Below are 27,625 nucleotides of genomic sequence, written 5' to 3'. Positions count from 1 at the left end.
GGAGGCAGAGATAGTGGTGGCGCTGGATGCGGAGAAGGCCTTCGATAGAGTGGAGGGGGGTACTTATGGGAGGTGTTGGGGAGGTTTGGATTTGATGAAGTGTTTATTAGATGGGTGAGGCTGCTATATGAGGCCCCGATGGCGTGCGTGGCCACGAATGGGAGGAGGTTGGAGTACTTCCGGCTTTACCGAGGGACCAGGCAGGGTTGCCCCCGTCCCCCTTGTTGTTTGCATTGGCAATCGAGCCGTTGGCGATGGCGTTGAGGGATTCAGGGAGGTGGAGGGGTTTGGTGCGGGGTGGGGAGGAACATAGGGTGTTGTTGTATGCCGATGACCTGCTACTGTATGTGGCGGAGCCGGTGGGAGGGATGCCGGGGGATGATGGAGCTGCTTGCTGAGTTTGGGACCTTTTCAGGTTATGAACTAAATTTAGGCAAGAGTGAGGTGTTTGTGGTGCACCCTGGCGACCAGGAGGAGGGAATTGGTAGGCTCCTGCTTAGGAGGGCAGGGGAGAGTTTTAGGTACCTGGGGGTGCAGGTGGCCAGGGACTGGGGGACTCTTCACAAGCATAATTTCACCAGGCTTGTGGATCAGATGGAGGAGGAGTTCAAGAGGTGGGACATGCTGCCATTGTCGTTGGCGGGGAGGGTGCAGTCCGTCAAAATGACGGTGCTGCCGAGGTTCTTGTTCCTCTTTCAGTGCCTGCCCATCTTCATCCCCAGGACCTTCTTTAGGAGGGTGACTAGCAGTATTTTGAGCTTCGTGTGGGCACATGGGACACCGAGAGTGAAGAGGGTTTTCCTGGAGCGAGGGAGGGATAGAAGCGGGCTGGCACTGCCCAACCTTTTGGGGTATTATTGGGCGGCCAATGTGTCAATGGTGCGTAAATGGGTGATGGGAGGGGGGGTGGGGCAGCGTGGAAAAGAATGGAGATGGCGTCTTGTAGAGGTACAAGCCTGGATGCCCTGGTAACGGCGCCGTTGCCACTCTCTCCTAAGAGGTATACCACGAGTCCGGTGGTGGCGGCGACCCTAAGAATTTGGGGACAGTAGAGACGGCATAGGGGGGAAACAGGGGGCTCGATGGAGGCTCCATTAGGTGGAAATCATCGGTTCATCCCGGGGAACACTGATGGGGATTTAGGGGGTGGCAAAGGGTGGGCATCAGTAAATTGAGGGACCTGTTTATTGGCGGGAGGTTTGCGGGCCTGGGGGAACTGGAAGATAAATTTGGGCTCCCACAAGGGAACATGTTCAGATACTTGCAGGTAAAGGCGTTTGCTAGGCGACAGGTAGAGGGATTCCCTTTGCTGCCCTCGCGGGGAACGATGGACAGAGTGCTTTCGGGGGTGTGGGTCGGAGAGAGGAAGGTGTCTGACATTTATAAGGTAATGCAGGAGGTGGAGGAGTCGTCAGTGGAGGAGCTGAAGGCTAAATGGGAGGGGTAACTAGGGGAGCAGATAGAGGACGGGACTTGGGCGGATGCCTTGGAGAGAGTCAACTCTTCCTCTTCATGTGCGAGGCTTAGTCTCATCCAATTTAAAGTGCTGCGTCGGGCCCATATGTCTGTGACTCAGATGAGTAGGTTCTTTGGGGGTGAGGACAGGTGCACCAGGTGTTCGGGGAGTCCAGTGAATCATGCCCATATGTTCTGGGCATGCCCGGCACTGGAAGAATTCTGGAAGGGGGTGACAAAGACGGTGTCGAGGGTGGTTGGATCCAGGGTCAAACCAGGTTGGGGACTCGCGATATTTGGAGTTGCAGCGGGGCCAGGAGTGCAGGAGGCGAAAGAGGTCGGTGTTCTGGCCTTTGCGTCCCTAGTAGCCCGGTGGAGGATCTTGATGCAGTGGAAAGATGCGAGGCCCCCAAGTGTGGAGACCTGGATCAGTGCCATGGCGGGATTTATAAAATTGGAGAGGGTCAAATTTGCCCTGAGAGGATCAGTACAAGGGTTCTATAAACGGGTGGGGGGGGGGGGGGGGGGGAGGGACGGAGGGTGTTCTGTATTGTTTCTATTTTTTTTTCTATGGTTATTTAACTTAATATTGTGTTAATTTAAGTTGTTGTTAACATGTTTTGCTGTTAATTGAGGATGGGCGAATGTCAATGACTTATTATCATTGTTATTGTTGGTATTTTATTGCAGTTTGTTATTGTTATATAAATACAAAATTTTTCAATAAAAATTATTTTAATAAAAATTATAATTTACTCAGGCACCGCCAATACTCACAAGTCACATTTTACTATTGTTTTTAAAAGGCGTGATTACGACAATATTCAGACTTGGGTTGACTCAGGGCAAACCATAGGTTTGAAAATTAGATAGACATCTCCAGTTTTCTGGATAATTGCCCGTTCCTGCTCATGTGTCTATGTCGAATTTCTTATTTGTTGGATTTTTCCCCCTGGAATCAATCGTTGTTTTTGTATATTTAGGCTGTCCGGTTGCAGACGTAACTTGAATCAGTTGGAAACTTCCTTATTTTTGTTTCAAGAATGTAAACTAGTTCAATATATTTCAGTCGGAAAAATAAACATTTATGCTTCATTTCCCTCCCCTCCCATGTTCTGACTGTATCAATGCTGATTAACATTAAGTCAGTCGAAAGGAAAACCAGCCCAGTTGTATGGACGACCAATCCGGAACTATCTGTTTTCTGCTCACAGCTAGAGTGGAAATTACCCCATTACCCCTGGGCAACATTTGCAGTCACTCATCCTTACTGTCAGTTTCACTCTGCACATCTCTCTCTTGACATTTTCCTGCAGTTGCCAGTTGTGTTATTTACCTCGGTCTCGCGTTTTTTTTTTGTGTTTGTTTTTCCTCCAGTTGTTTATCTGATTTTTCTCCCCCTTCTTGCTTGTGCGGTCATTTGATTGGTTAATTCTGTCAGTAGCCAGTCTCCGATTGGCTGACCGTGGTGCTTTCTCTGCATCTGATTGGTTCTGCGGCCGGTCTCTCCCTGGCCCGCTGATTGGCTAGCGGGGTGGGTAGCGCGCCCTGTGATTGGCTACCTATACCCAGCTCTTGGATACCATTGGCTGGCTGTCAGTGTTCTGTTATGTGATTGGCCCTGTGCGCCTCGCTGCGGTCAGTGATTGGCTCCCTGCCTGGCGCTGGGTACCAGTTTCACTGTGTCAGTAATCCTGGCTCTCTCGGTGAATCAGGCTCCGGGTGCCCCAGTGTCGGAGGGATTTAAAACCAGCACAATGGTCAGCAACGTCAGGTTTAAGAGCCGAATGCTGAAATCGGGTAAGTCCCATTTATTGCATCAGAAAGGAACCCGATTAACGATTGCCATCGGTCTCTTGTGTTCCTCAATAAACCCTTCCATTCACTGCCTCTCCTTTCTCTGCACGGTACGCCGGCTGCCGATGGGCGTCGCTGGGATACTGAACCTTCTGCATTTCACCCGACCTGCGCCGCTTTCGCCTGGATGCACTCGGTGGACCTTGTGGGATCCAGAGGAGAAGGAGGTGAGTCCGTACACATTCCCTGTTCTCTTTCTTGAATGGCGTTGAATCACCTCGCTGCATTTACAATGCGCCGTCTTTCTGCTTGTAAAAACGCTGAGTGGCAGTGTGCTCTGCAATAGAAATGGGCTGTGCCGTATCTGACGGGTAAATTTTCGTGTTATAACGTCCGATTGGGATTTTTTAAATTCTAATTTTCCTACTGAATTAGCCTGGCTGGGGTGAATTAACCGAGCTGGGGTGTGGGGGCCTCGGTCCTGACCCACGTCTGTCCTTACCACCCACTCGGCACTGTTGTTCCCACTGGACGACGTTCACTCTCCTTGTCATCTTCCTCCCCCCAGTCCATTTAAACATCTCTTGTTCAATTTTGTGCAGAGATTTGCAAAGCAAATGAGGTCGAGCTGCTTAGAGCCGGAACAGCAGAGTGCAGTCAAGGGGATCGAGGTTGAGCGTGCAGGAAATCCAGTGGGAACGATCCCCATAGTAATCCCAGCTCTATTATTTGCTTGGGACCATGTCTGGCTGTCAGATCTCACACTATGGCTGGAGCTTGAGAAGGCTTGTTCTGAATTGTAGTGTACATCTCGGTAGGGTGGATATTGGAGTGCGGGTGTATCATAATGTAAAGATAATAAAGATTGATGTGCAGAAAGGCCCTCGTCTGAGCGCAAAGTAGCACATATTCTTCAGGGACTAGCCCGTGACCAGTCCGAGTCACTCTAAAATATGTTCACAGGGTACCTAGTGGCCAATTCTTCGTGGTTCCATCAGGTTTGAAATTGCCCTTTAATTGTTGATACAGACCTCTGGCCTGGGAACCCAGCAGCGCATCCAAAGGTGTAGATTGTGTGTAGGGTTCCAAAGGGTGGTTGGAGGGGCGTCCATGACGCCAATAATGGGTCCTATTTCCCTAAACTGGTGTCACATCTGTGTTGGGGCGTGGTGAAATGCCCAAGAGGTGAGTGCATCGTCGACAGGGAGTGGTTCCGGCTCCACGTGCTTTTGTTTGTAACTGGGGCTGAGGGCAGCTTGAAAGACGTGATTTCAAAATAGTCTCCGTCATTCATACCTCCGAATGCAGCACATTGGGTGGGACGTGTTTGCTGCCTTTTTGCAAGGAGGAAAATCGGAAGATACGTTAACCAACCAGAACATGCTGTCTGGGAACATGTTGTTACACCGATACAGTAAATGTAAACTGGCTGGGACCATGTTCAGGACTGCTTGCTACATACTGGGCAGCTTTTCTGAGTGAGCTCCACGCTTCATGCATTGGGACTCATAGAACATACAGTGCAGAAGGAGGCCATTCGGCCCATCGAGCCTGCACCGACCCACTTAAGCCCCATCCCCATAACCCAATAACCCCTCCTAGCCTTTTTCTGGTCACGAAGGGCAATTTATCATGGCCAATCCACCTAACCTGCACGTCTTTGGACTGTGAGAGGAAACCGGAGCACCCGGAGGAAACCCACGCAGACACGGGGAGACGTGCAGACAGTGACTCAGCAGGGAATCGAACTAGGGGCCCTGGCACTGTGAAGCCACAGTGCTAACCACTTGTGCTACCGTGCTGCCCCCTCAGTTGACTCAGTTTGAAATGAACCCGGAGAGAGGGTTCAAAAAGCCTTACCATTGGTGAATATTTCACAGTGCTTAAAGCCACATGCCACAGGAAAAGGCCAAATGCGTTCATCTAATTTGTTTCCTTGTCTCCTGTGAAAGTCCTGGTTCAGTGGTAATACTCAGAATATTGTGGCTTCAAACTCTTACTGATTTCAGTGCATCATCCGGGGCCTGTTCTGTGCTGTATTTTTCTATGTTCTATGTCCACATCCAGGCTCTCGCTGCAGTGTTATTGGACATGCCAACTTTGGGTGAGACATTGGCCCAGATCTTCCAGTCCCAGATTACCAGAGACCGGATGGACCCCCTCCCCCCTGCACTGCAGGACCCCTCGGAAGTCCAAATGCACTGAATCCATGGGAATTGTTTGGGAAGTTTGAAGCTCCAATGGGCATTCTCCTGCCCCTTGGGAGCCTCCAAAACAGCTGTGATTCTTGAGTTAGAGTTCAAGACTTTGGACAGTTCCTGCTTAATTACCTGTTTACATACCTGCCTCTCTGTACAGATGCTTTCAGACACTCTGAGATTGTCCAGTATTTTCTGTTTTTATTTCAGATTCCAGCATCAGCAGTAATTTGCATTTACCTACCTGAATAGTTCCCCAGGGAATGTTAGGCTAAAACACCCTAGTCTAAAACCTGGGTAACTATGCAACTGATAACCCACCTCCCCCCGATCCCTGGCTGCCATCCGCCCCCCCCCCCCCCCCAAGTCCCCAAACCCCAACCATCCCTGACTACCTCACCTAACACCCCAATCCCCTGACTACCCTACAGATCCACAATTCCCCCCTGACTACCCTCCTCCCTGGCTTCCCCCTGACTTTCCGACTCCCCCAACTTTACCTGACCCAGCCTTACCACCCGACTTCTGCTGACTGCCCCAACTCAACCTGACCACCCAACGTCCCCCAATCACCCAGACTGATCGGAACATCTAACTGCTCCCAGACCCTCGACCCCACCCCCCGACACCACCAACCAGACCAGACCCAACCATTCGACTCTCCCCAGCTGACACTCTAACCCTTTACTTATGTCACCCACCTGAACCACTTGCCCAATTACATCACCTACCCTAACCCTGTACCTACCTACATAGTCATTCACCAAAGCACTGAAAAGCTATGTATAGGTCCCAGCATTTCAGTGTTTCAGTGAGCATTTACCAGACAATGGCACCTAGTGCTGTAAAAAGGGAGCTCAGCTTGTCTTGCCCCAGTGACCCTGTGTTATGAGGAAGCAGTTGGATTGAAGATGTGCCCTGTGTTTCTGAAGAAGCTGGGATCAGAAATCCTGGCCAGAAATGGTGCAGAAAAGAAGGCGCAGGGTGGCAATCCAACGCTAATTGCCGCTGTCATTAAATTTAAATTTATTTAACATTAAATTTAGGCTTCATCTTACCTCTCAGCTGGACATAAAAGATCCCATGGCACTATTCAAAGATGAGCACGGGTGTTTCCCAGTCCCTGACCAACATTTGGCCCTCAACCAACAGCAGTGAGGCACATTATCTGGTTATTTATCTTACTGCTATTTGTGGGAGGTTACTTTGAGCAATTACACTGCTGTCTTTCTCTACAGACAGCAGAGACTGCACTGCAAAAAACAGTTAATTGGCCCTGAATATCTTCAGGATGTTGTAATAAGGTGCCATATAAATACAAATTATTTCTCTTTGTCCATTCGGAAATAAAGGGGATTAATTTGCTTATTGGTGCAACCACTGTACATTTATTTGTGCAGCATCTCCATATATATATAAATATTCTTCATCCAGTAAAGGTCAGTTTTTATTGTGTGTTCATACACCCCTTGGATGGGACAGAACTGCATGGGAAAAGAAGTGTTGATCTATAACACTTAGTCTCCCCAATCTCTAACAGGACATGGCTGGTGAACAAAACTTCCATCTGCATTCGAGATCTTCATTATTACATTCAAATGATGCAGCGTCGATGTTATAAAACCCCACATGCCTCTAAGGTCTACATAATTTCCATTTAAGTGGACATCCTGGGTGTTAGGGGGTGAGCTGTACTTGAAAATAAGTTGAAAGAGCCAGGAAGACAATCTATTCAATAGATTTTTTGGTCTTTTCTGGACCATTGATTTCTTCCTTTACTATCTTTGCATACAAATAGGGCCTCATAAGCCATTGGGTTCTTATTTTACTTCCATTGCTCCCAATACCATTTGGCACAATGGAGTTTCCTAATGGGATCGCCCTATCTCAGGAAGAAGAGGAGGATAATTAAAAGAATGGCAGTCAGGACAAGCTGCACAAGATATGTGGTGTGCCCACCCTTTGGTACTTGCATCGGCAGACAGAGGTGAACATACCATGCTTTAGAAGATAATTAATACATATGGAGGCTCCAACTCCATTGACTCAGAGATGTGTGAATGTCAGACTAATGCTATGCTGGATGGTTCTACCAATTGCTATATAGCTATGCAGTGCGCGTGCCTGCAGATGGGTACTATTGAAACCTCACCCATGTAACATACTGACCACAATCATTTATCTTATTGCAGTAATGTCTGCAGTTAGTGCTGGTTGGTACTGTGAAACAAAGTGCAATTGTGCAGCATTAGCACAGTTTGGGCATGTGTGTAGTGTTTGGGCAAGGGCCCTGCTACTGCTGATTGGTATTGTGTACTCTGTCCTGGCCTGTGTCCATGTGAAAATGCATATTTACTTGGAGTTCTCTAAGGTACCTGAAATAATTAGTAATTATTTTTTTCACTTGTTACAATTTGTTTAAATTTTCAGGAAAAAAATTATTAGGTTCCACGTGTTTCAAAAAAAATCATAGAGTTCATGCAAATTAGCTACGTAAATCCAAAATTGCCTTGACAGTATCACAGTGGCAACAATGAGTGGAGTATCACAGAATCCTTACAGTGCAGAAGGAGGCCATTGAGCCCATCAGCTCTTCACCGAAAGAACATCCTACCCAGGCCCACTCCCCCATGCCTGTAGCCCCACCTAGCCTAAGGGACAATAAGGGGCAATTTAGCATGGACATTCCCCATAACCTGCATATATTTGGACTGGGAGGAAACCGGAGCACCCAGAGGAAACCCACGCAGACACTGGGAGAACATCCAAACTCCACAGTCACCCAAGGCAAGAAGTGAACCTGGGTCCCTGACACTGTGAGGTTAACCACTATGCCACCGTGCCACCCATTTGTTATGCTACTTGGATTGGATTTGTTTATTGCCATGTGTACCGAGGTACAGTGAAAAGTATTTTTCTGTGTGTAGCTCAAACAGACCATTTAGTACATGAGAAGAAAAGAAAATACATGATAGGGCAACACAGGGTAAAAGAGAAAGGTTAGTGATTTTTAGAATTAAATTTTAAGAGATTAGTATGATAATAAATGTAAACAGAGCATCTGCAGCTGCTTTATCAATAATGCTCCCTACATTTTAAGTTCCGAAATGAGGAAGCTTGCACAATGTTCAGAATTCTGCAGGTAAGAAGCAGTCCATGCCCACTTGCAGCAAGATCTGGATAAGATCCAGGCTTGGACTAATAACTGACAAGTATCATTTGCGCCACACATCTGTCATGCAATGTCCACTTCCAACAAAAAAAAGCCTAACCACCTCCCTTTGATTGTCATTGGCATTACATTGTTGAGTGCCCCACCATTAACTTCCTAGGGTCAACAATGAACATACACTCAAATGGAACAGGCACATAAATGCCTTAGCTATGAAAGGAGGTCAGAGAGTATTCTGTGGTGAATGACTCACTAAAGCCTTTCCATCACCTATAAGAGATAAGTAAGAAGTGTCCACTTGCCTGGATGTTGCTTCAAAATGATTCAGGAAATTTGGCATTTTGCAAGACAAAGCTATCCACTTGATTGCTTCTCCGTCCTTCAGCTTCAGCAACAACTCCCGCCATTGCTGAAATATCTACAGGATACCTGTTTTGGACAGCATGGTAGCACACGTGGCTAGCACTGTGGCTTCACAGCGCCAGGATCCCAGGTTCGATTCCCCGCTGGGTCACTGTGTGGAGTCTGCACGCTCTCCCCGTGTCTGCATGGGTTTCCTCCGGGTGCTCCGGTTTCCGCCCACAGTCCACAGATTTGGTGGATTGGCCATGCTAAAATTGTCCTTAGTGTCCAAAAGGGTTAGGAGGGGTTATTGGGTTATGGGGATAAGGTGGAACTGAGGGCCTAAGTGGGTCGGGCTGAATGGACTCCTTCTGCACTGTATGTTCTATGTACTCTATGGACTCAGTGTCATCAAGGCTACTTCAGCAGCATCTCCAAAAGCTGGAATCGCCACCATCTCGAAGGACAAAGGCAGCAAAATCACCTGACCTTCAAGTGCCCTCCTATCCTGACATAAACATATATCGCCATTCTTTCATTGTCACTGGGACAAAATCCCGGAACTTCCTGCATTGTAAAGGGCACTTTGACATCCTGGACTTCAGTATTTCAAGAAGATGACACCACCACCTTCTCAAGGCCAACTAGAGATGGGCAATACATCCATGCCTTTCTTGTCTACCTTCTCAAGAATGATTACAAACACAATTGGATTTGTTGAACCTGTTGTACTGTATGACCATGGTAGATCAAATCTATTCAAAACAATCTAGATGGATTGAACAGATGTATGATAGATTATAGATATAGCAGATTATAATAAATGGGACAATATAAGCAACTGAGACAAGGAACATCAAATATATGCACATGATGCTTGGATCCTATCTTTTGGATGCTGGTATATTGTGTGATAGTTCCATTTGCATTGTGCAGGAGATATTGTGGCACAGTGGTAGTGCCCCTACCTCTGTACCAGGCTCTCTGGGCACAAGTACTTGTTAGCCAGGTCTTGTTAGCCATAGAAGGAGCATCCATAAGGTGGTTTGAATGGCTGACAATCAGTGTGGGAATATTTCCCCCGACTATTCCCCCAAGGGAAAAACTGTGGGTGTGAAAATAGGTTTTTAAAGAATTGAGCTTTTGTTCAATGATGACCCCAAGATATTAATTTATAATAATTTTTATTATTGTCACAAATAGGCTTACATTAACACTGCAATGACGTTACTGTGAAAAGCCCCTAGTCGCCACACTCTGGCGCTTGTTCAGGTACATTGAGTGAGAATTCAGAATGTCTAAATTACCTAACAGCACATCTTTTATTGGGACTTGTGGGAGGAAACCGGAGCACCCGAAGGAAACCTATGCAGACATGGGGAGAACATACAGAACCCGCACAGACAGTGACCCAAGTCAGGAATTGAACGTGCGACCCTGGCGCTGTGAAACAACAATGCTAACCACTGTGCTACTCTGCTGCCTTATTGGTGGGGCCCTCAGCAATGGTAATGTCAGAGACTATCAAGAGGAGGCAGTTAGGCTCTCTGTTGCTCAAGATAATCATTGCTTCGCAGATGTGTGCTGTGAATAATGTTTGCCACTTATTTTTCCAAAGATGGAATTTGTCCAGGGCTTGCTGCATGTAGACAAGCGCTGCTTCCTTACCTGCAGCATTCTGAATGGAGTTGAATATTGTGCAATCATCAGTGAACATCCCCATTTCTGACTTTACAATGGAAGAAATATTATGGATACGGTAGCAGTAATAACTGAGAACCTACTAGAAGAATGTATCATCAGTTTCCTTTGTACACAGGGGCATCTAGAAATTCAGCCAGCCTTACATTAGCAGGCGATTAAAAATAAATATTATGTTCAAGCAGTAAAACTGGGGGAACTGAACAAAGCCATATTGTGCCTATAATTTAAGAAAGACACCCCATTTCCCAACTCTCCGAATGCCCTCTTCCATAGGAATAGTCAGCTGTCTCGACAGGGCAAGGGGAACCATTAAAGACACAGGGGCCCTGAAATTATGCTTTTCCACCATTTCCTCAGGGGATTTAATTAATCTCCTGTTGAAAGATATGGCAGGAAACCAACAGAAACCTCACAAGGAGCATTAAAAATTTCAGGAGTGGAATTCACCAAAACTGACTTGAAAGAAACTAAAACAATAGAAATGAAAGTGGTAAAGCTAGGAAAGCTAGGAAAAATAAAACATAAGGTTTGATGCAATGTCAGCTGGACGTAACTTACATCCAATGAGTTACCGACTGTTTATTAATGTTCAAAATTCATACAAGCATAAATTGATGCTTCAAGCATAAACATGCAGTTGGAACACAAATGTAAAGGCTCCATTTTGTGATGGGTCAGAATTATTTGATTGGGCAAAGCCCATTTCCATGGCAAAAGGCTAAATACCTTGCCTGAAATATAGAGACCATACAAGACTCAGGGAGATTTACTCTGCACAAACAAATTGAGAGAAGCAGACAAAGCTACCAGCAGTGCCCACAACTCACACAGTTCATTCTGTGACACAGCAGACACCAACCTTAGGTTTCTTTTTTTTAGTAAATAATTTTTATTGAAGTTTTTACAAAATACAAAATATAACCATCATAACTCTATTAACGTAATACCCCGTAAACAGTGCCCCCCAGCTGCAAGAGCAACTTCAAACAAAAGGAAAAACAAAACCCCAAAAAAACAAAAAAAAACAAAACAGAAACCAAAAGACAGAGAAAAGAGAAAAAGAAAAAAAAACAAGGGAGAGAGATAGCACCCTCCACAAACCCATGTGTACAGTTCTCCCTCCCCCCCCCCCCCCCCCCCGGGTTGCTGCTGCTGTCGGCCTATTTCCCTACCGTTCCGCCAGGAAGTCCAGAAAGGGCTGCCACCGCCTGAAAAACCCTTGTACTGATCCCCTCAGGGCAAATTTCACCCTCTCCAATTTAATGAACCCCGCCATATCCGAGATCCAGGCCTCCACGCTTGGGGGCCTCGCATCCTTCCACTGGAGCAAGATCCTCCGCCGGGCTACTAGGGACGCAAAGGCCAGGACCCCGGCCTCTATCGCCTCCTGCACTCCCGGCTCCACTGCCACCCCAAAAATTGCGAGTCCCCAGCCTGGCTCGACCCTGGATCCCACCACCCTCGACACCGTCTTATCTACCCCCTTCCAAAACTCCCCCAACGCTGAGCACGCCCAAAACATATGGGCGTGGTTCATCCTTAGGTTTCTAATGATCAGTCAAGTGTAAACTAAACACTCGTCGGAATCCAACAATGAGGTCCCATTTTGGAGTAAAAAGTTTGTGTCAAGTTCCGTTGCTCAAGGAGAAGTTATTACCAAAGCTTGAGCAGGGGATGGTCAGTCAGGTTAGTTTTGTAAATAGCGTTAAATGGAAGTGTGACATTTGGGGTACATTAAACAAGTGGCAGGGAGATTGGTTCGCTCAGTTGGCTAGTTTGTGGATCAGATTAACGCCAACAGCACTGATTGGCTGAGGCAGACTCGGGTCCCACCTCGACATAGTAAAGATTCATGGCACTTTACTGTGGATCCCTACAGTGCAGAAGGAGGCCATTCAGCCGATCAAGTTGGCACCGGCCCTCTAAAAGAGCATCCTACCTAGGCCCACTCCACCATCCTATACCCATCACCCCACCTAACCTTTGGACACTTAAGGGGAAATTTAGCATGGCCAATCCACCTAACCTGCACATCTTTGGACTGTTGGAGGAAACCAAAGCACCCGGAGGGAACCTACTCAGACACTGGGAGAACCTGCAAACTCCACACAGTCACCAAAGGTGGAATTGAACCCAGGTCCCTGCAGCCATGAGGCAGCAGTGCTAACCACTGTGTCACACCAGGGTTTGAGGAATTACCGCCAAGGATCTGTCTTCAAGCAGAAACTCAAGAATTAGAAACAAATGGCACTTCAGTGGACACTGTTTGCAATTATTCATAGTCCCCTTTTTCAATTAATTCACAGGATGTGGGTAGCACTTACAAGGCTGGCATTTATTGCCCAACCTAATGTTGCTAATTTCCTTTGTTTATCTATTATAACAAAAACTAGTGGAAGATAAAAATCATAACAAAAATGTCAAATAGTGCTTACTGAAAGTGCCTTGGCGCTCACATACACATCTTGGGAATTGAAGTGTCACCCAGACATGCAAAATGGATGAAGCACAGGAACACAACAGTGTGTTCTACTTTAGATAGGCCAATGCTAGATTAAGCTAATGTGAGATTAAGCCACTCTTATCTCATGGGAATAGAAAAGTGCACCTCCGTAAAGGGCCAACACAATTTTGGAGGAGGATTACTCTCCTAGACTGGCTTCAAGACAAAGAAAAATAATGCAAGCCACTAAAGTAACTGCATCCAATCAAAACAATGAATTCAGGCTAAAATAAATATCCCATTTCGTGCCTTCTGGTTACAGGGATTATCCAGTGAACTGGCAGACAAAACATTCTGGTATTGAAATCTAGTTTAATTTATAGACATGCTGCCAGCATGCAATAGATTAATTTGTAAGGAAAGATGGAAAAGCAACTCACTTTGGGTGTGACTATTGACCATTCCATGCAATTACCTTTTGATATGAGGCTGTTAGCAATGGCAAAGCTTATTAGTAATGAGACACCACTGGGGAAAATTTGGTTCCGGTTTATCTTTGTGTTTTGAAACATACTTTTAAACTCATGTTTGGAACATTTGTATAAGTATGGACACGTGATCTACAAAGATTAAGGTTGATTAGAGGTAGCAAAGAGATACCAGTGCTGATTTTGGACTGCCTGTAGAAACGGATATCAAAGGGATCATAAAGCAGCTCTACAAAATACTAAAAGTGCACACGAGGAGATCTCAGCAGATTGTTTAACCTGTAATTTTGTAAACAGAGGACAGAAATTTCCTGTCAAGATTGTAAGTTAAATGGAATTACCCCTCCACATCATTACAGGGCGGTGAGCATGTCTATCAAAAGCAGTTAATATGATCGATCAACTGCTTTAAATCATAAAGGAACAAGGATTAGTTTTAGACAATGATGGTGAATTACTTTTTGAAGACCTGGAAGGCACCAATGCAGGTACAGCCCATATGGTTATAGTCTCATTGGTTCAACTGAAGAGAATAGCCTATGATGATGTACTGGCCTGCACTGCTACAGGGATAGCCCAAGCTAAGGCACTGGTAGGACCTGACATAGGGACTTATGAGATTCAGATCTGCAGAACGCAAGCAGCCTGGCTTGAGTGATGAATAAAGTTTTTTTATTGTTTCATGGGATATGGTGAGCATTTGGTACCTATCCCTAATTGGGCCTGAGAAATTGGTGGTGAGCCATCTTCCTGAACTGCTGCAGTCCATGTGGTGTAGGTATACCCACAATGCTGTTAAGAAGAGAGTTCCAGGATTTTGATCCAGTGACACTGAAGGAATGATGGGATAGTTTAAAGTCAGGATAATGTTTAACTTGGCGGGGAACTGGCAGGTGGTGGTGTTCCCAGGCATTCCCTGCCCTCGTTCCTGAGGGTTGTAGAGGTCTTGGGTTCAGAAGGTGTCAAAGGGGGCTTTGTAAGTTGCTGCAATGCATCTTGTACATGGTACACACTACTGCTATTGCGCATTGTTGGTGGAAGGCAAGTATTTTACAATAATATTTTGGAGCTCTTGCTTAATTGGCTGTGGGGTGATTGAAAAGTCATGTTTCATGGAGGTTTTAATTATAGTTAGTCACTTACTTGATGAGATTAATGAGTTCCCTTCCTAACAGCACTGTGGGTGTACCTGCACCACATGGACACAGCGGTTCAAGATGGCAGCTGACTACCACCTTCCCAAGGGAAATTAGGGATGGACAATAAATGCTGGCCTAGCCAGCTAATCCCATATCACGTGAGAGAATTTAAAAAAGCTGAGGAGAGTCCATCCTCGTTATAAAACAGATCTGACTATTGAAAGAAAAGTTCTTCAAGGTTCAAATAGATATCCCGTGTTTGATGTATTAAGGTAAGGTTAGCATGGGTCTCCACGAACAGAGACTGGTATTGCGGGCAGTCCCCCTGTTGATGTTGATTGATATCTTAGAATAGTACGTGCCTGTATCACTAATGACCAGTTATCTTTGCATGATCATTACTAATGCTAACTGCAACTGTGAGTGCAACTGATACCAGGTTTGACACTGACCGTTTCATTAGTATAAATTGAACCTGATTTGCTCTATTGCCACAATAGGCTAAACTATGTCAGTATGCTCGTGTAAACTGGATTGGCATGGATTGAAACCGTGGCACTGCTGAGCATGGATTTGTGCCAATCTTAGCACAACATTCCTTGGGCTTATTCTTGCATATATATATATGATAGTAATATGTACCCACCCATTTCCTGCAGGATTCCCATTTTGAATTGTGATTTTTTTTCTGCTGGATTCTAATCAGAAAAAAAATATTCTGTGAAAATCAGGGATTTGTAAGTTCTGTTTGACTGAAGGACTTGGGACTGAATTCAATCTGCTGGTTAAACGAGATAACATTTCAGAAAAGGAAATCAGAAAGTGAGTAATTTTGGGCCTTCTGGAAGGGCTTTTGTTTTCACTGTGAGAAGATCTGAAGCACAGCAGAAAAAGCCAAATATCTGTATTCTGCTGTTTTATTCTTCTGGATGGCCCAAAGTGTTGTTACACTTAAACACGGTAAAGTGTTGAACTACCCCTTTCCTGTTAGTTCAGAGACATGTACTACTGAAAAGAGAGGGTTTTCAATCTTAAATTTCATCTTCAAACAGCTGGACCTGCCATTCATTCATTTGGGCCGGGTACGACAGAAAACACACAGACACATAGCGTTAGACAGTTTGACGTGTGCAGCCCAGGGGATGGGTAGCTGGTGGCTTCAGTGGCCAGGACATCCGAACATGTCAGCCAGAGTGCCGGCATGTGGTGCAGGCTGGGGGTTCGCCTGCACTCAGGGTTTTTGGGGGGGGGGGGGGGGGGGAAATGTTACGGGTGTGTGGGACAGGGGTTAGTGCCAGGAACACAGTACTGCCTACTCACCCTGAGGAGCTTGTGCAGTTTTTTATGGCACTGCAGGCCGGTCAGGATGGTGTTGCTGGTGGCGCTTACTGCCTCTGCCACCTGTGCCCAGGCACAGAAAATGACTAGCTGCCTGCTTCCTGTGCCAGGGTACAGGGTGGCCCGCCTCTCCTCCATGCCATCCAGGATGGTCTCCAGATCGGCGTTGGTGAATTGTGGAGCCGCTCTCTTTGCTGCCAGCTTGTTGGATGGGATGGTGTGTGTAGGAGTGAAGTGTATATGTGCTGCTGCAGCTTGTCAGCCCCCTGAGTGTCAATCACAAATCTGGCAAATCCCGCACCATTTCTCATTGGGATCGATTGTGTTCCATGTGGCAGCGGTGCTAGCCCTCAGACAGTCGCTGAATCGGTCCAGGTGCGGTGCCAGTTTTCCTCTCATGGAAGTCCACGAATCCTGCCCCAGGGTCAACACTTAGTCGCAGGAAGGAGAGTCCCACTGAAAATGTTTCGGCCTGAACTACTTCCTGTGGTAATGAATTCCAAAGGTTTACCATGTTCTGGTTGAAGATATTTCTCCTCATCTCTGTCCTAATTGGTCTACTCCATATCCTCAGACTCTGACCCTTGGTGCTGAACATCCCTACCATTGAGCATATCCTTCTTGCATCGTACCCTGTCCAATCCGGTTAGAATTCTATATGTTTCTATGAGATTCCCCTCTCATCATTCTGAACTCCTGCGAATGCATTCCTGACCGACTCAATCTCTCTCCACACGCCAGTCCAACCATCCCAGGAATCAGTCTGGTAAACATTTGCTGCAGTCCCTCTATTGCTAGTACATCCTTCCTCAGATAAGGAGACCAAAACTGTACACAATATTCCAGGTGTGGCCTCACCAAGGCCCTGTATAATTGCAGCAAGACATCCCTGCTGCTGTACTGGAATCCTCTTGCAATGAAAGCCAGCATACCATTTGCCTTCCTTACCCCCTGCTATACTTGCATGCTTACCTATGTGACTGGTGTACAAGGACACCCAGGTCTCATTGGTTACTGGTTTTGCCTGTTTTCTCTATACCTCCCTTTTTAAATAGTGGAGTTACATTAGCTACCCTCCAATCTGTAGGAACTGTTGTAGAGTCTACAGAATCTTGGAAGATGACTACCAATGCACCAACTATTTCTAGAACCACTTCCTTAAGTACTCTACGATGTAGATTATCAGGCCCTGGGGGGTTTACCAGCCACTAATCCATTGAATTTCCCCAACATCATTTCTCTACTAATATTGATCTCCTTCAGTTCCGCCCTATCACTAAACCCTGTGTTCCCCAACATTTCTGGTATCTTATTTGTGTCCTCATTTGTGAAGACAGTAAGTATTTAGCTGCTCATCTATTTCTTTGTCCTCCATTATAAATTCCCCTGTTTCTGACGGTAAGAGATCTACATTTGCATTCACCAATCTTTTTCTCTTCACATACCTATACAAATTTTTACAGTCAGTTTTTATGTTTCCTGCAAACTTACTCTCATACTCTATTTTCCCTTCTTAATCAATCCCCTGGTACTTCTTTGCTGAATTCTAAACTGCTCCCATTCCTCAGACCTGTTGTTTTCTTGGCCAATTTGTTTACTTCTTCGTTTGATCAAACACTATAATTTCCCTTGTAAGCCATGGATTGGCCACCTTTCCTGTTTTACTTTTGTGCCAGACAGGAATAAACGATTGTTGCAGTTCCCCTATGTGCTCCTTGAATGTTTGCCAGTGCCTATCCACAGTCATCCCTTTAAGTAATGTTTCCCAATTGATCATAACCAACTCACGCCTCATATCATTGTAGTTTCCTTTGTTAAGATTCAGTCTCAGAATCAACTACTTCACTCTCCATCTTGATGGAAAATGCTATCATATTATGGTTGCTCATCCCCAAGGGGTCGCGTACAACTAAATTGCCAATGATTCTGTCCTCATTACATAATACCCAGTCTGGGACGGCCTGTTCTCTCGTTGGTTCTTCAACGTACTGGTCTAGAAAACAATTCTGTATACACTCCAGGAATTCCTTCTCTACAATATTGTGACTAATTTGATTTGCCCAATCTATATGCAGATTAAAATCATCCCATAATTACGGATGTTCCTTTATTGCATGCACTTCTAATTACTTGTTTAATGCCATTCCCAACATCACCACTACAGTTTGGGGGTCTATATACAACACCGACAAAAGTTTTTTGCCAGCACTGCAACTGTTTTTTGTTTCCTTTTTGTCTGTCCCTCCTAAATACTGAATGTCTCTGAACATTCAGTTCCCGTCCCTGGTCACCCTGAAGCCATGTCTCTGTAATCCCGATTATATCATATGCGTTTACATCTATTTTGCGTGATTAATTCATCTGCTTTACTGTGCGTTAAGCCACAAAACCTTTAAGCTTTTCTTTTTAATATTACTTGTATTGGGGGGGGGGGGGGGGGGTATTGGGGAGGGGGTATTGGGGAGGGGTTATTGGGGAGGGGGTATTGGGGATATTGGGGAGGGGGTATTGGGGAGAGGGTATTGGGGAGGGGGTATTGGGGAGGAGGGTATTGGGGATGGGGTATTGGGGAGGGGGTATTGGGGAGGAGGGTATTGGGGATGGGGTATTGGGGAGGGGGTATTGGGGGTATTGGGGAGGGGGTATTGGGGAGGGGGTATTGGGGAGGAGGGTATTGGGGATGGGGTATTGGGGAGGGGGTATTGGGGAGGAGGGTATTGGGGATGGGGTATTGGGGAGGGGGTATTGGGGAGGGGGTATTGGGGGTATTGGGGAGGGGGTATTGGGGATATTGGGGAGGGGGTATTGGGGAGGGGGGTATTGGGGAGGGGGTATTGGGGAGGGGGTATTGGGGGTATTGGGGAGGGGGTATTGGGGATATTGGGGAGGGGGTATTGAGGAAGGGGGTATTGGGGAGGGGGTATTGGGGGTATTGTAATATTATCCCAATATTTTTCACTGTGGCCCTATTTGAATCTGGCCCTTGGTTTCTCTGCCTGTCACTTTTCTTATTCCCCTTTCTGTCTTTTGTTTTGTCCTTGTTTCCTCTTCATCTGACTCCTTGCATAGGTTCCCATCCCCTGCCTTTTTTGTTTAAACCCCGTCAGCTACTCTAGGAAATACTCCTCCTAGGACATCAGTTCTGGCCCTGCCCCGGTGTAACCAATCCCGCCTCTCCCAGAACCGATCCCAATGCACCAGGAATCTGAAACCTTCCCCTCACACCATCGCTTCAGCCACCTGATATATTCATCTGATATATTGAATGACATTGTCTGACCACTTGCAGTCGATACATGATCTAACCGTAACAAAGGCAATTCGACTGAGCCGACAAGCTGAGGTCAGGAAACAAAATCGATAGGTGATTCAGAATGACAAGAGAATCGTATCCTAAACATGATTGACTCAGTGGAGTATGTCAAATTTAAAAGCAGCAAGGTGGCCATACAAAAGCAGGGGAGGCAGTAAGAGTGGCCATCAACCATTTCAGATAACTAGTTGGTGTGGCAGGAAAAACACCAGGCACAAAGATTGTCGCGCCAAAAAGGCCCAATGCAAAAAGAGGGGCCACTTTAAGGATATATGTCACAGGAAGAAGCTTGTATAGAATATGGAAAAAGATAAGCCTTCAAAAGGTGGCAAGTTCGATGCCAGGAACCAAGCGGGAACTACTGGAATGTTGATATCCTAGTGGAGAGAAACCTTTATATTAGACACAAGTGTAGCAGTTTTGGCCTTTCTAATGCTGAACCCTGACTGGGGAAAAGTTCTCTTCAGCCACAATGCAAAAATAAACTACACAGGGGCAGCACGGTGGTGCAGTGGTTAGCACTGCTGCCTCACTGCGCCGAGGTCCCAGGTTCGATCCCGGCTCTGGGTCACTGTCTGTGTGGAGTTTGCACATTCTCCCCGTGTTTGTGTGGGTTTCTCCCCCACAACCCAAAGATGTGCAGGGTAGGTGGATTGGCCATGCTAAATTGCTCCTTAATTGGAAACAATGAATTGGGTACTCTAAATTTATTTTAAAAAACTACACGGATCAGGAGGTTTAGGACTCAAGGCCATAGGGTAACTGAATGTAACACTTCAATATAGAGAGGAGAACATCATTGAAATCTTACATGTAATCCTGGCCCAGAGCTGTTTGCTCTTAAGCAGAATAGCCTGTACCGACTTACATCTAATTTGCAGAGCAAAGGAAATGGAAAGCCGAGAAAATCAGCCTAAACCCTTCAGAGCTGAATTTCCACAGCTAATCACAGGACTGAGAAAGCTGAAGCTGGCATACTACATCACTCTACATCCTGAAACAAGTCCACTGTGTTCCAGAAATATTCCTTATCCAAAAGTACAGAAGAAATTTGACTCTGTTGAAACACTGGGTTATATTGCCTGTGATGGAACCAAAAAGCTGTGCTTGAGGATGTTCCCAGTGCAAAAAACCCAACAGATTAATGAGAATTTGTGAAGATCTTGCCCAGCTGAACAAAGCAGTTGAATGCAATATTTATCCTATTTCGCCTGTAGATGAGAGCTTAGCAAAATTGGGAAAGAGTTCAATCTTGATGACGCTTGATGCAAATAGTGTTTTTTGGCAACTACCCCTCAATGCAAATTCTAAGTTGCTCATAACATTCATTAGTCTGTTTGGGAGGTTTTGTTTTAACAGATTACCCTTAAGCATCACATCAGCACCAGAAATCTTCCAAAGGACAAAATCAAGTGTCCTGGAAAGGACTGGATGGAGTTGTACGTCACATGGTTAATGTCCTCATCCATGGATCCACTCAAAGTGAACATGATAGGAACATATGAATTCGGAACAGAAGTAGGCAATACAGCCCTTTGAGCCTGTTCCACCATTCAATCAGATCATAGATGATCTCTTCCTGGTCTCAAATCTACCTCCTTATCTGTTCCCCATATCCCTTTAACTCATTTCACCCCCCCCTTTCTCTCTCTCTCTCTCTCTCTCTCTCTCTCTCTCTCTCTCTCTCTCCCCCCCCCCCCCCCAACCACACACACACAAATAGCATGATTAGTTTGTCTAGCGCCTTAAAGAAGGCCTTGCTGAGGTAGATCGGGAGGGATCTGAACAGGAACCTGGGCAGTACATTCATTTTGATCATCTGCACTCTCTCCACCAGCAAGAGTGGGAGTGAGCCCCAACTCTGCAGGCCCCCTTTGACTTCCTCCACCAGACTCATCAAGTTCCATTTGTGGATCCATGTCTAGTCATGGGCGATTTGGATTCCCAGGTAGCAGAATTTGGTTTGGGCTTGATTGCCCTCCTCCTTGCGGGAAGATTTCACTTTTGTTCAGGGTGAGTTTATAGGCCGAGAAAGCTCCGAACTCCTTTAGGATCTTCATGATCCCTTGCATGCTGGCCTGGGGTTTCGAGATGTAGAGGAGCAAGTCTTCCACATAGAGTGAAACTCTATGCTCTCTGTCCCCCCATCTGGATACTTCTCCAGCCGTTCACCATTCTGAGGGTGACCGCTAGTGGCTCGAGTGCCAGAGTGAAGACAGGGGTTAACGGGCATCCCTGCCTCGTGCCTCTGTACAGCTGGAACTATTTGGAGCTGGTGATGTTGGCCTGTATACTTGCCATGGGAGTGCTATACAGTTGTTTCACACAGGTGGTGAACCTTTATCCAAGCCCAAACTGTTCTAGTGCATCTGAGGTACTTCCAGTTGACCCTGTCGAAGACCGTTTCTGCCTCCAAGGAGATGATCTGATGTTCTCTCCCCGGATTGGTTCATTATCGTGTTCAATGGGCGCCTGATGTTCGATGTTAGCTGCATGCGCCGTGACAAAGCCCATGTGGTCCCCTGCGACCACCTCTATTACGCAGCTCTCCAGTTACTTAGCCGGGATTTTTGCCAAGATGTTTGCATCTATATTGAGTAGTGAGATGGGCTTGTAGAACCTGCACTCAGGTGGGATTTTGTCCTTCTTAGGTATCAGCGATATTGAGGCTTGTGATAGTGTTGGCGGCACAAAGCATTTTACCAGCAAGTCTGTGAATATCTCCTGCAGGTGCAGGGCTAGTGCTATCATGACTTTTTTGATAAAAGTCCACTGGGAATCCACCTGGGGCTGGTTTAGCTCACAGGGGCTGGTTTAGCTCACTCAGCTAAATCGCTGGCTTTTCAAGCAGACCAGCAGCACGGTTCGATTCCCGTACCAGCCTCCCCGGACAGACGCCGGAATGTGGCGACTAGGGGCTTTTCACAGTAACTTCATTGAAGCCTACTCGTGACAATAAGTGATTTTCATTTTTTTTTCAGTTGATAACGTTCCCCACGGTAGGCTATTGCAGAAAATACAGAGGCATGGGATTCAGGGTGATTTAGCAGTTTGGATCAGAAATAGGCTAGCTGATAGAAATGGTGGTTGATGGGAAATGTTCTGACTGGTGTCCAGTTACTAGTGGTGTACCACAAGGATCTGTTTTGGGGCCGCTGCTGTTTGTCATTTCTATAAATGACCTGGACGAGGGTGTAGAAGGATGGGTGAGTAAATTTCCAGATGACACTAAAGTCGGTGGAGTTGTGGACAGTGCAGAAGGATGTTACAAGTTACAGAGGGACATAGATAAGCTGCAGAGCTGGGCTGACAGGTGGCAAATGGAGTTTAATGCAGAAAAGTGTGAGGTGATTCATTTTGGAAGGAATAACAGGAAGACAGAGTACTGGGCTAATGGTAAGATTCTTGGTAGTGTGGACGAGCAGAGAGATCTCGGTGTCCATGTCCATAGATCCCTGAAAGTTGCCACCCAGGTTGAGAGGGTTGTTAAGAAGGCGTACGGTGTGTTAGCTTTTATTGGTAGAGGAATTGAGTTTCGGAACTATGAGGTCATGTTGCAGTTGTACAAAACTCTGGTGCGGCCGTATTTGGAGTATTGTGTGCAGTTCTAGTCGCCACATTATAGGAAGGATGTGGAAGCATTGGAAAGGGTACAGAGGAGATTTACAAGGATGTTGCCTGGTATGGAGGGAAGATCATATGAGGAAAGGCTGAAGGACTTGAGGCTGTTTTCGTTAGAGAGAAGAAGGTTAAGAGGTGACTTAATAGAGGCGTACAAAATGATCAGAGGATTAGATAGGGTGGACATTGAGAGCCTTTTTCCTCGGATGGTGATGTCCAGCACGAGGGGACATAGCTTTAAATTGAGGGGAGATAAATATAGGACAGATGTCAGAGGTATGTTCTTTACTCAGAGAGTAGTAAGGGCGTGGAATGCCCTGCCTGCAACAGTAGTGGACTCGCCAACACTAAACGCATTCAAATGGTCATTGGATAGGCCTATGGACGATAAGGGAATAGTGTAGAGGGACTTTAGAGGGGTTTCACAGGTCAGCGCAACATCGAGGGCCGAAGGGCCTGTACTGCGCTGTAATGTTCTCTGTTCTATGACCTCTCTCAGTTCCAGTGGTGCTTCCAAGCCCTGTCCCATATCTTCTTCCATGATCAGCATGCCCAGTCTGTCGAGGAACTGCTTCATCCTGAGTCCCCGTTGAGGCGCTCAGAGGTGTACAGCCCCCCCATAGAAGATTTCAAGGCATTGTTGAGACCAGTGGGATGCCAGAGCTCCAGGAGAACCAGGGGTCAGAGGTGAGTGCAGTGACCATTACGAAGGAGAAGGTTCTGGGAAACTGAAATGTTTGAAGGTGGATAAATCACCTGGCCCGGATGAACTACAACCCAGGATTCTAAAAGAGATAGCTGTGGAGATTGTGGAGGCATTGGTGATGATCTTTCAGGAATCACTGGAGGCAGGGAGGGTCCCAGAGGACTAGAAAGTGGCTCATGTAACACCACTGTTTAAGAAGGGAGGGAGGCAGAAGACGGGACATTATCGGTTGATTAGCCTGACTTCGGTTATTGGTGAGATTTTAGAGTCCATTATTAAAGATGAGATCACGGAGTACTTGGAAGTGCATGATAATATAGGACTGAGTCAGCACATCTTTGTCAAAGGGAGGTCGTGTCTGACAAATCTGTTAGAGTTCTTTGAGGAGGAAGTTAGACAAAGGAGAACCAGTGGACGTGATTTATTTAGATTTCCAGAAGGCCTTTAACAAGGTGCTGCATAAGAGACTGTTAAATAAGTTAAGAGACCATGGTGTTAAGGCTAAGATCCTGGCATGGATAGAGGATTGGCTGACTGGCAGAAGGCAGAGAGTGGGGATAACGGGGCCTTTTTCAGGATGGCAGCCAGTGACTAGTGGTGTACCTCAGGGGTCTGTGCTGGGGCCACAACTTTTCACAATATACATTAATGATCTGAAGAAGGAACTGAAGGCACTGTTGCTAAGTTTGCAGATGATACAAAGATCTGTAGAGGGACAGGTAGTATTGAGGAAGCAAGGGAGCTGCAGAGGGACTTGGACAGGCTAGGAGAGTGGGCAAAGAAGTGACAGATGGAATACAATGTGGAAATGTGTGAGGTTATGCACTTTGGAAGGAGAAATGGAGGCATAAACTATTTTCTAAATGAGAAGATGCTTAGGAAATCAGAAGCACAAAGGGACTTTGGAGTCCTTGTTCACGATTCTCTTCAGGTTAACGTACAGGTTCAGTCGGCAGTTAGGAAGGCAAATGCAATGTTAGCATTCATGTCTAGAGGGCTAGATTACAATACCAGGGATGTACTTCTGAGGCTACATAAGGCTCTGGTCAGACCCAATTTGGAGCATTGTGAGCAGTTTTGGGCCCCGTATCTAAGGAAGGATGTGCTGGCCTTGGAAAGGGTCCAGAGGAGGTTCACAAGGGTGATCTCTGGAATGAAAAGCTTGTCGTATGAGGAATGGTTGATGACTCTGGGTCTGTACTCGGAGTTTAGAAGGATGAGGGGGATCTTATTGAAACTTACATGATACCGCATGTCCTGGATAGAGTGGACGTGGAGAAAATGTTTCCACTTGTAGGAAAAACTAGAAGCAGAGGACACAATCTCAGACTAAAGGAACAATCCTTTAAAACAGAGGTGAGGAGGAATTTCTTCAGCCAGAGGGTGGTGAATCTATGGAAATCTTTGCCACAGAAGGGTTGTGGAGGCCAGGTCACTGAGTGTCTTTGAGACAGAGGTAGATAGGTTTTTGATCAATAAGGGGATCAGAGGTTATGGGGAGAAGGCAGGAGAATGGGGATGAGAAAAATATCAGCCATGATTGAATGGCAGAGCAGACTCGATGGGTCGAGTGGCCTAATTCTGCTCCTGTGTCTTATGGTCTTATGGTTTTTTCCGGTGTGTCAACTAGCCGGCCGCTGTTGTACCTAACCTGTGCTTTTTCCCTTGTGGCTGCCTGCTTTCTAAGTTGGTGAGCCAGCAGGCGGCTGACTTTGTTTCCATATTCGTAAGAGGTCCCCTGTGTCTGACGGAGCTGGTGCACTGCTTTCCTCCTGGAGAGTCTATTTGTAGCTTCTTCCTCTCCGCCTAGAGCTCTATGGTCGGGGCCTTGGAGTATCATCGGTCCACCTCCAGTATGGAGTCGGCCAGTTGTTGTCCAGCCAACCTCTCTTTCCTATCTCTGTGCGCCTTGTATGCAATAATTTGTCCCCTTTTCACTGCCTTCAGCGCCTCCCAGAACATGATGGGTGAGTCTTCCCCATTCTGGTTGTTAGGAACGTACCTATCTATGGCATGTAATATCAGTTTGCAGAATGCCTTATCGGCAAGGAGGGCCGTGTCCAACCTCGATGGGGTATTGGCCCCGGCCCATTTCCAACCTCACATCCATGTAGTGTGGAGCGATTACAATTGCGGAGTACTCCGCTCCTCCTGCCCCTGGGAGCACCACTTTCCCCGCTATAAAGAAGTCGATCCTGGGAGAAGAAGGAGACTCCTTCTGCACTGTATGTTCTATGTTCATAAAGAACTCCTTCTCCCATGGGTGTGTGAACATTCCATGGGTCCAGTGCCCACAGTTGTTCCATGAATACTCCCAGTTCTTTCGCCATTTTGATTTTCCCCCCGATTTGTGGTTCTATCTGACTGTCTGTGGGTTCTGTACACAGTTAAAGTTCTGTCCCCATGATGAGTGGGCGTGTGTCTATGTTTGGGATTTCCGCCATGGTCTTTTTCACATCGTTCCCATTTGGTAGCATACATGTTAACAAAGACCACTGGTGCCCCTTCCAGGACACCACGAACCATGATGCACCGTCTCCTTGGTCCATAACTGTCATTGTTGCTGTAAATGCTGTCCTCTCACTGAGCAGTATGCCACCCCGCCTAGCCCTTGTCCCGTAGCACGAATGGTACGCCTGTCTCACCCAGCTCATTTTTACTCACAGTCGGTCCTTCTCCCTCAGATGGGTCTCCTGGGGGTAGACTATGTCGGTTTTCATACTTTCCAGGTGGACGAAGACTCTGGATCTTTTCACTGGGCCATTAAGTTCCTGATGTTCCAGGTGGCTATTCTGATGGGGGGTTTCTGTTTCCCCCCTTGTCCCACGGGAGCAACCATACTTACTTTGTGGATGCACCCCTGTATTCCGGGGTTTCCTTTTGTTCGGAGACTCCGTCACAGAAGGCAAAGGGTAACAGTAGAAGGGTGTTTTTCTGAATGGAAGGTTGTAACTAGTGGTGTTCCACAGGGATCTGTGCTGGTGCCTCTGTTGTTTGTAGTATAAATAAACGATTTGGAGGAAAATGTAGCCGGTCTGATTAGTAAGTTTGTGGATGACACCAAGGTTGGTGGAGTGGCAGATAGTGTTGAGGATTGTCAGAGGATACAGCAGGACATAGATAGGTTGGAGACTTGGGCAGAGAAATGGCAATTGGAGTTTAATTCGGACAAATGTGTGGTAATATATTTTGGTAGGTTTAACATAGAGGGGAAATATACAGTAAATGGCAAAACTCTGAGGAATATAGAAAGCCAGAGAGATTTGGGCCTGCAGGTCCACAGATCTTTGAAGGTGGCAACACAAGTGAACAAGGTAGTCAAGAAAGCATACGGAATGCTTGCCTTCATTGGATGGGGCAACGGGTATAAAAACTGGCAAGGCATGCTACAGTTGTATAGAATCTTTGTAAGGTCCCACTTGGAATATTACGCACAATTCTGGTCGCCACACTACCAGAAGGATGTGGAGGCTTTGGAGAGGGTGCAGAGGAGGTTTACCAGAATGTTGCCTGATCAGAAGGGTGTTAGCTATGTGGCGAGGCTGAATAGACTCGGACTGTTTCCATTAGAAAGACTGAGGTTGAGGGGTGACCTGATAGAGGTCTATAAGATTATGAGGGGCATGGATAGGGTGGATGGGCAGGCACTATTTCCCAGGGTGGAGGGGGTCAGTCATCAGGGGGGCATAGATTTAAGGTCTGTGGGACAAAGTTTAGAGGAGATGTGCGAGGCAGGTTTTTTACGCAGAGGGTGGTGAATGCCTGGAATGCGTTGCCAGGGGAGGTTGTGGAAGCAGAGACATTAACGGCACTCAAAAGGCATCTTGACAAACACATGGATAGGATGGGTGTAGAGAGATACAAGGATGTGCTGAGGGATTTGGCAAAGATTGATATAATGACCAGTAC

At 46.4% G+C, this 27,625-nt stretch overlaps 1 protein-coding gene across 4 annotated transcripts in view; it reads left to right on the top strand.

Moving 5' to 3' along the window:
- The first annotated feature begins 3,081 nt into the window (after positions 1-3,081).
- Positions 3,082-27,625, top strand: part of sept5a (septin 5a) — a 176,286-nt gene continuing 151,742 nt past the window's right edge. For 2 of the 4 annotated variants that reach the window (XM_038792923.1, XM_038792911.1), the window contains exons 1-2: positions 3,137-3,254; positions 3,370-3,479. In XM_038792923.1, coding sequence (XP_038648851.1) covers positions 3,378-3,479 — 102 coding nt within the window. In that variant the 5' untranslated portion in view covers positions 3,137-3,254; positions 3,370-3,377. Of the gene's footprint in view, positions 3,256-3,369; positions 3,480-27,625 lie in introns of all 4 variants that reach the window. The other 2 variants (XM_038792917.1, XM_038792938.1) reach the window with 2 other exon arrangements.

Source organism: Scyliorhinus canicula, chromosome 1 (genome assembly GCF_902713615.1).
Source record: "Scyliorhinus canicula chromosome 1, sScyCan1.1, whole genome shotgun sequence".
Lineage (NCBI taxonomy): Eukaryota > Metazoa > Chordata > Chondrichthyes > Carcharhiniformes > Scyliorhinidae > Scyliorhinus > Scyliorhinus canicula.
Note: the sequence above shows the minus strand (reverse complement) of the source record. Positions and strands in the feature narration are given on the sequence as shown.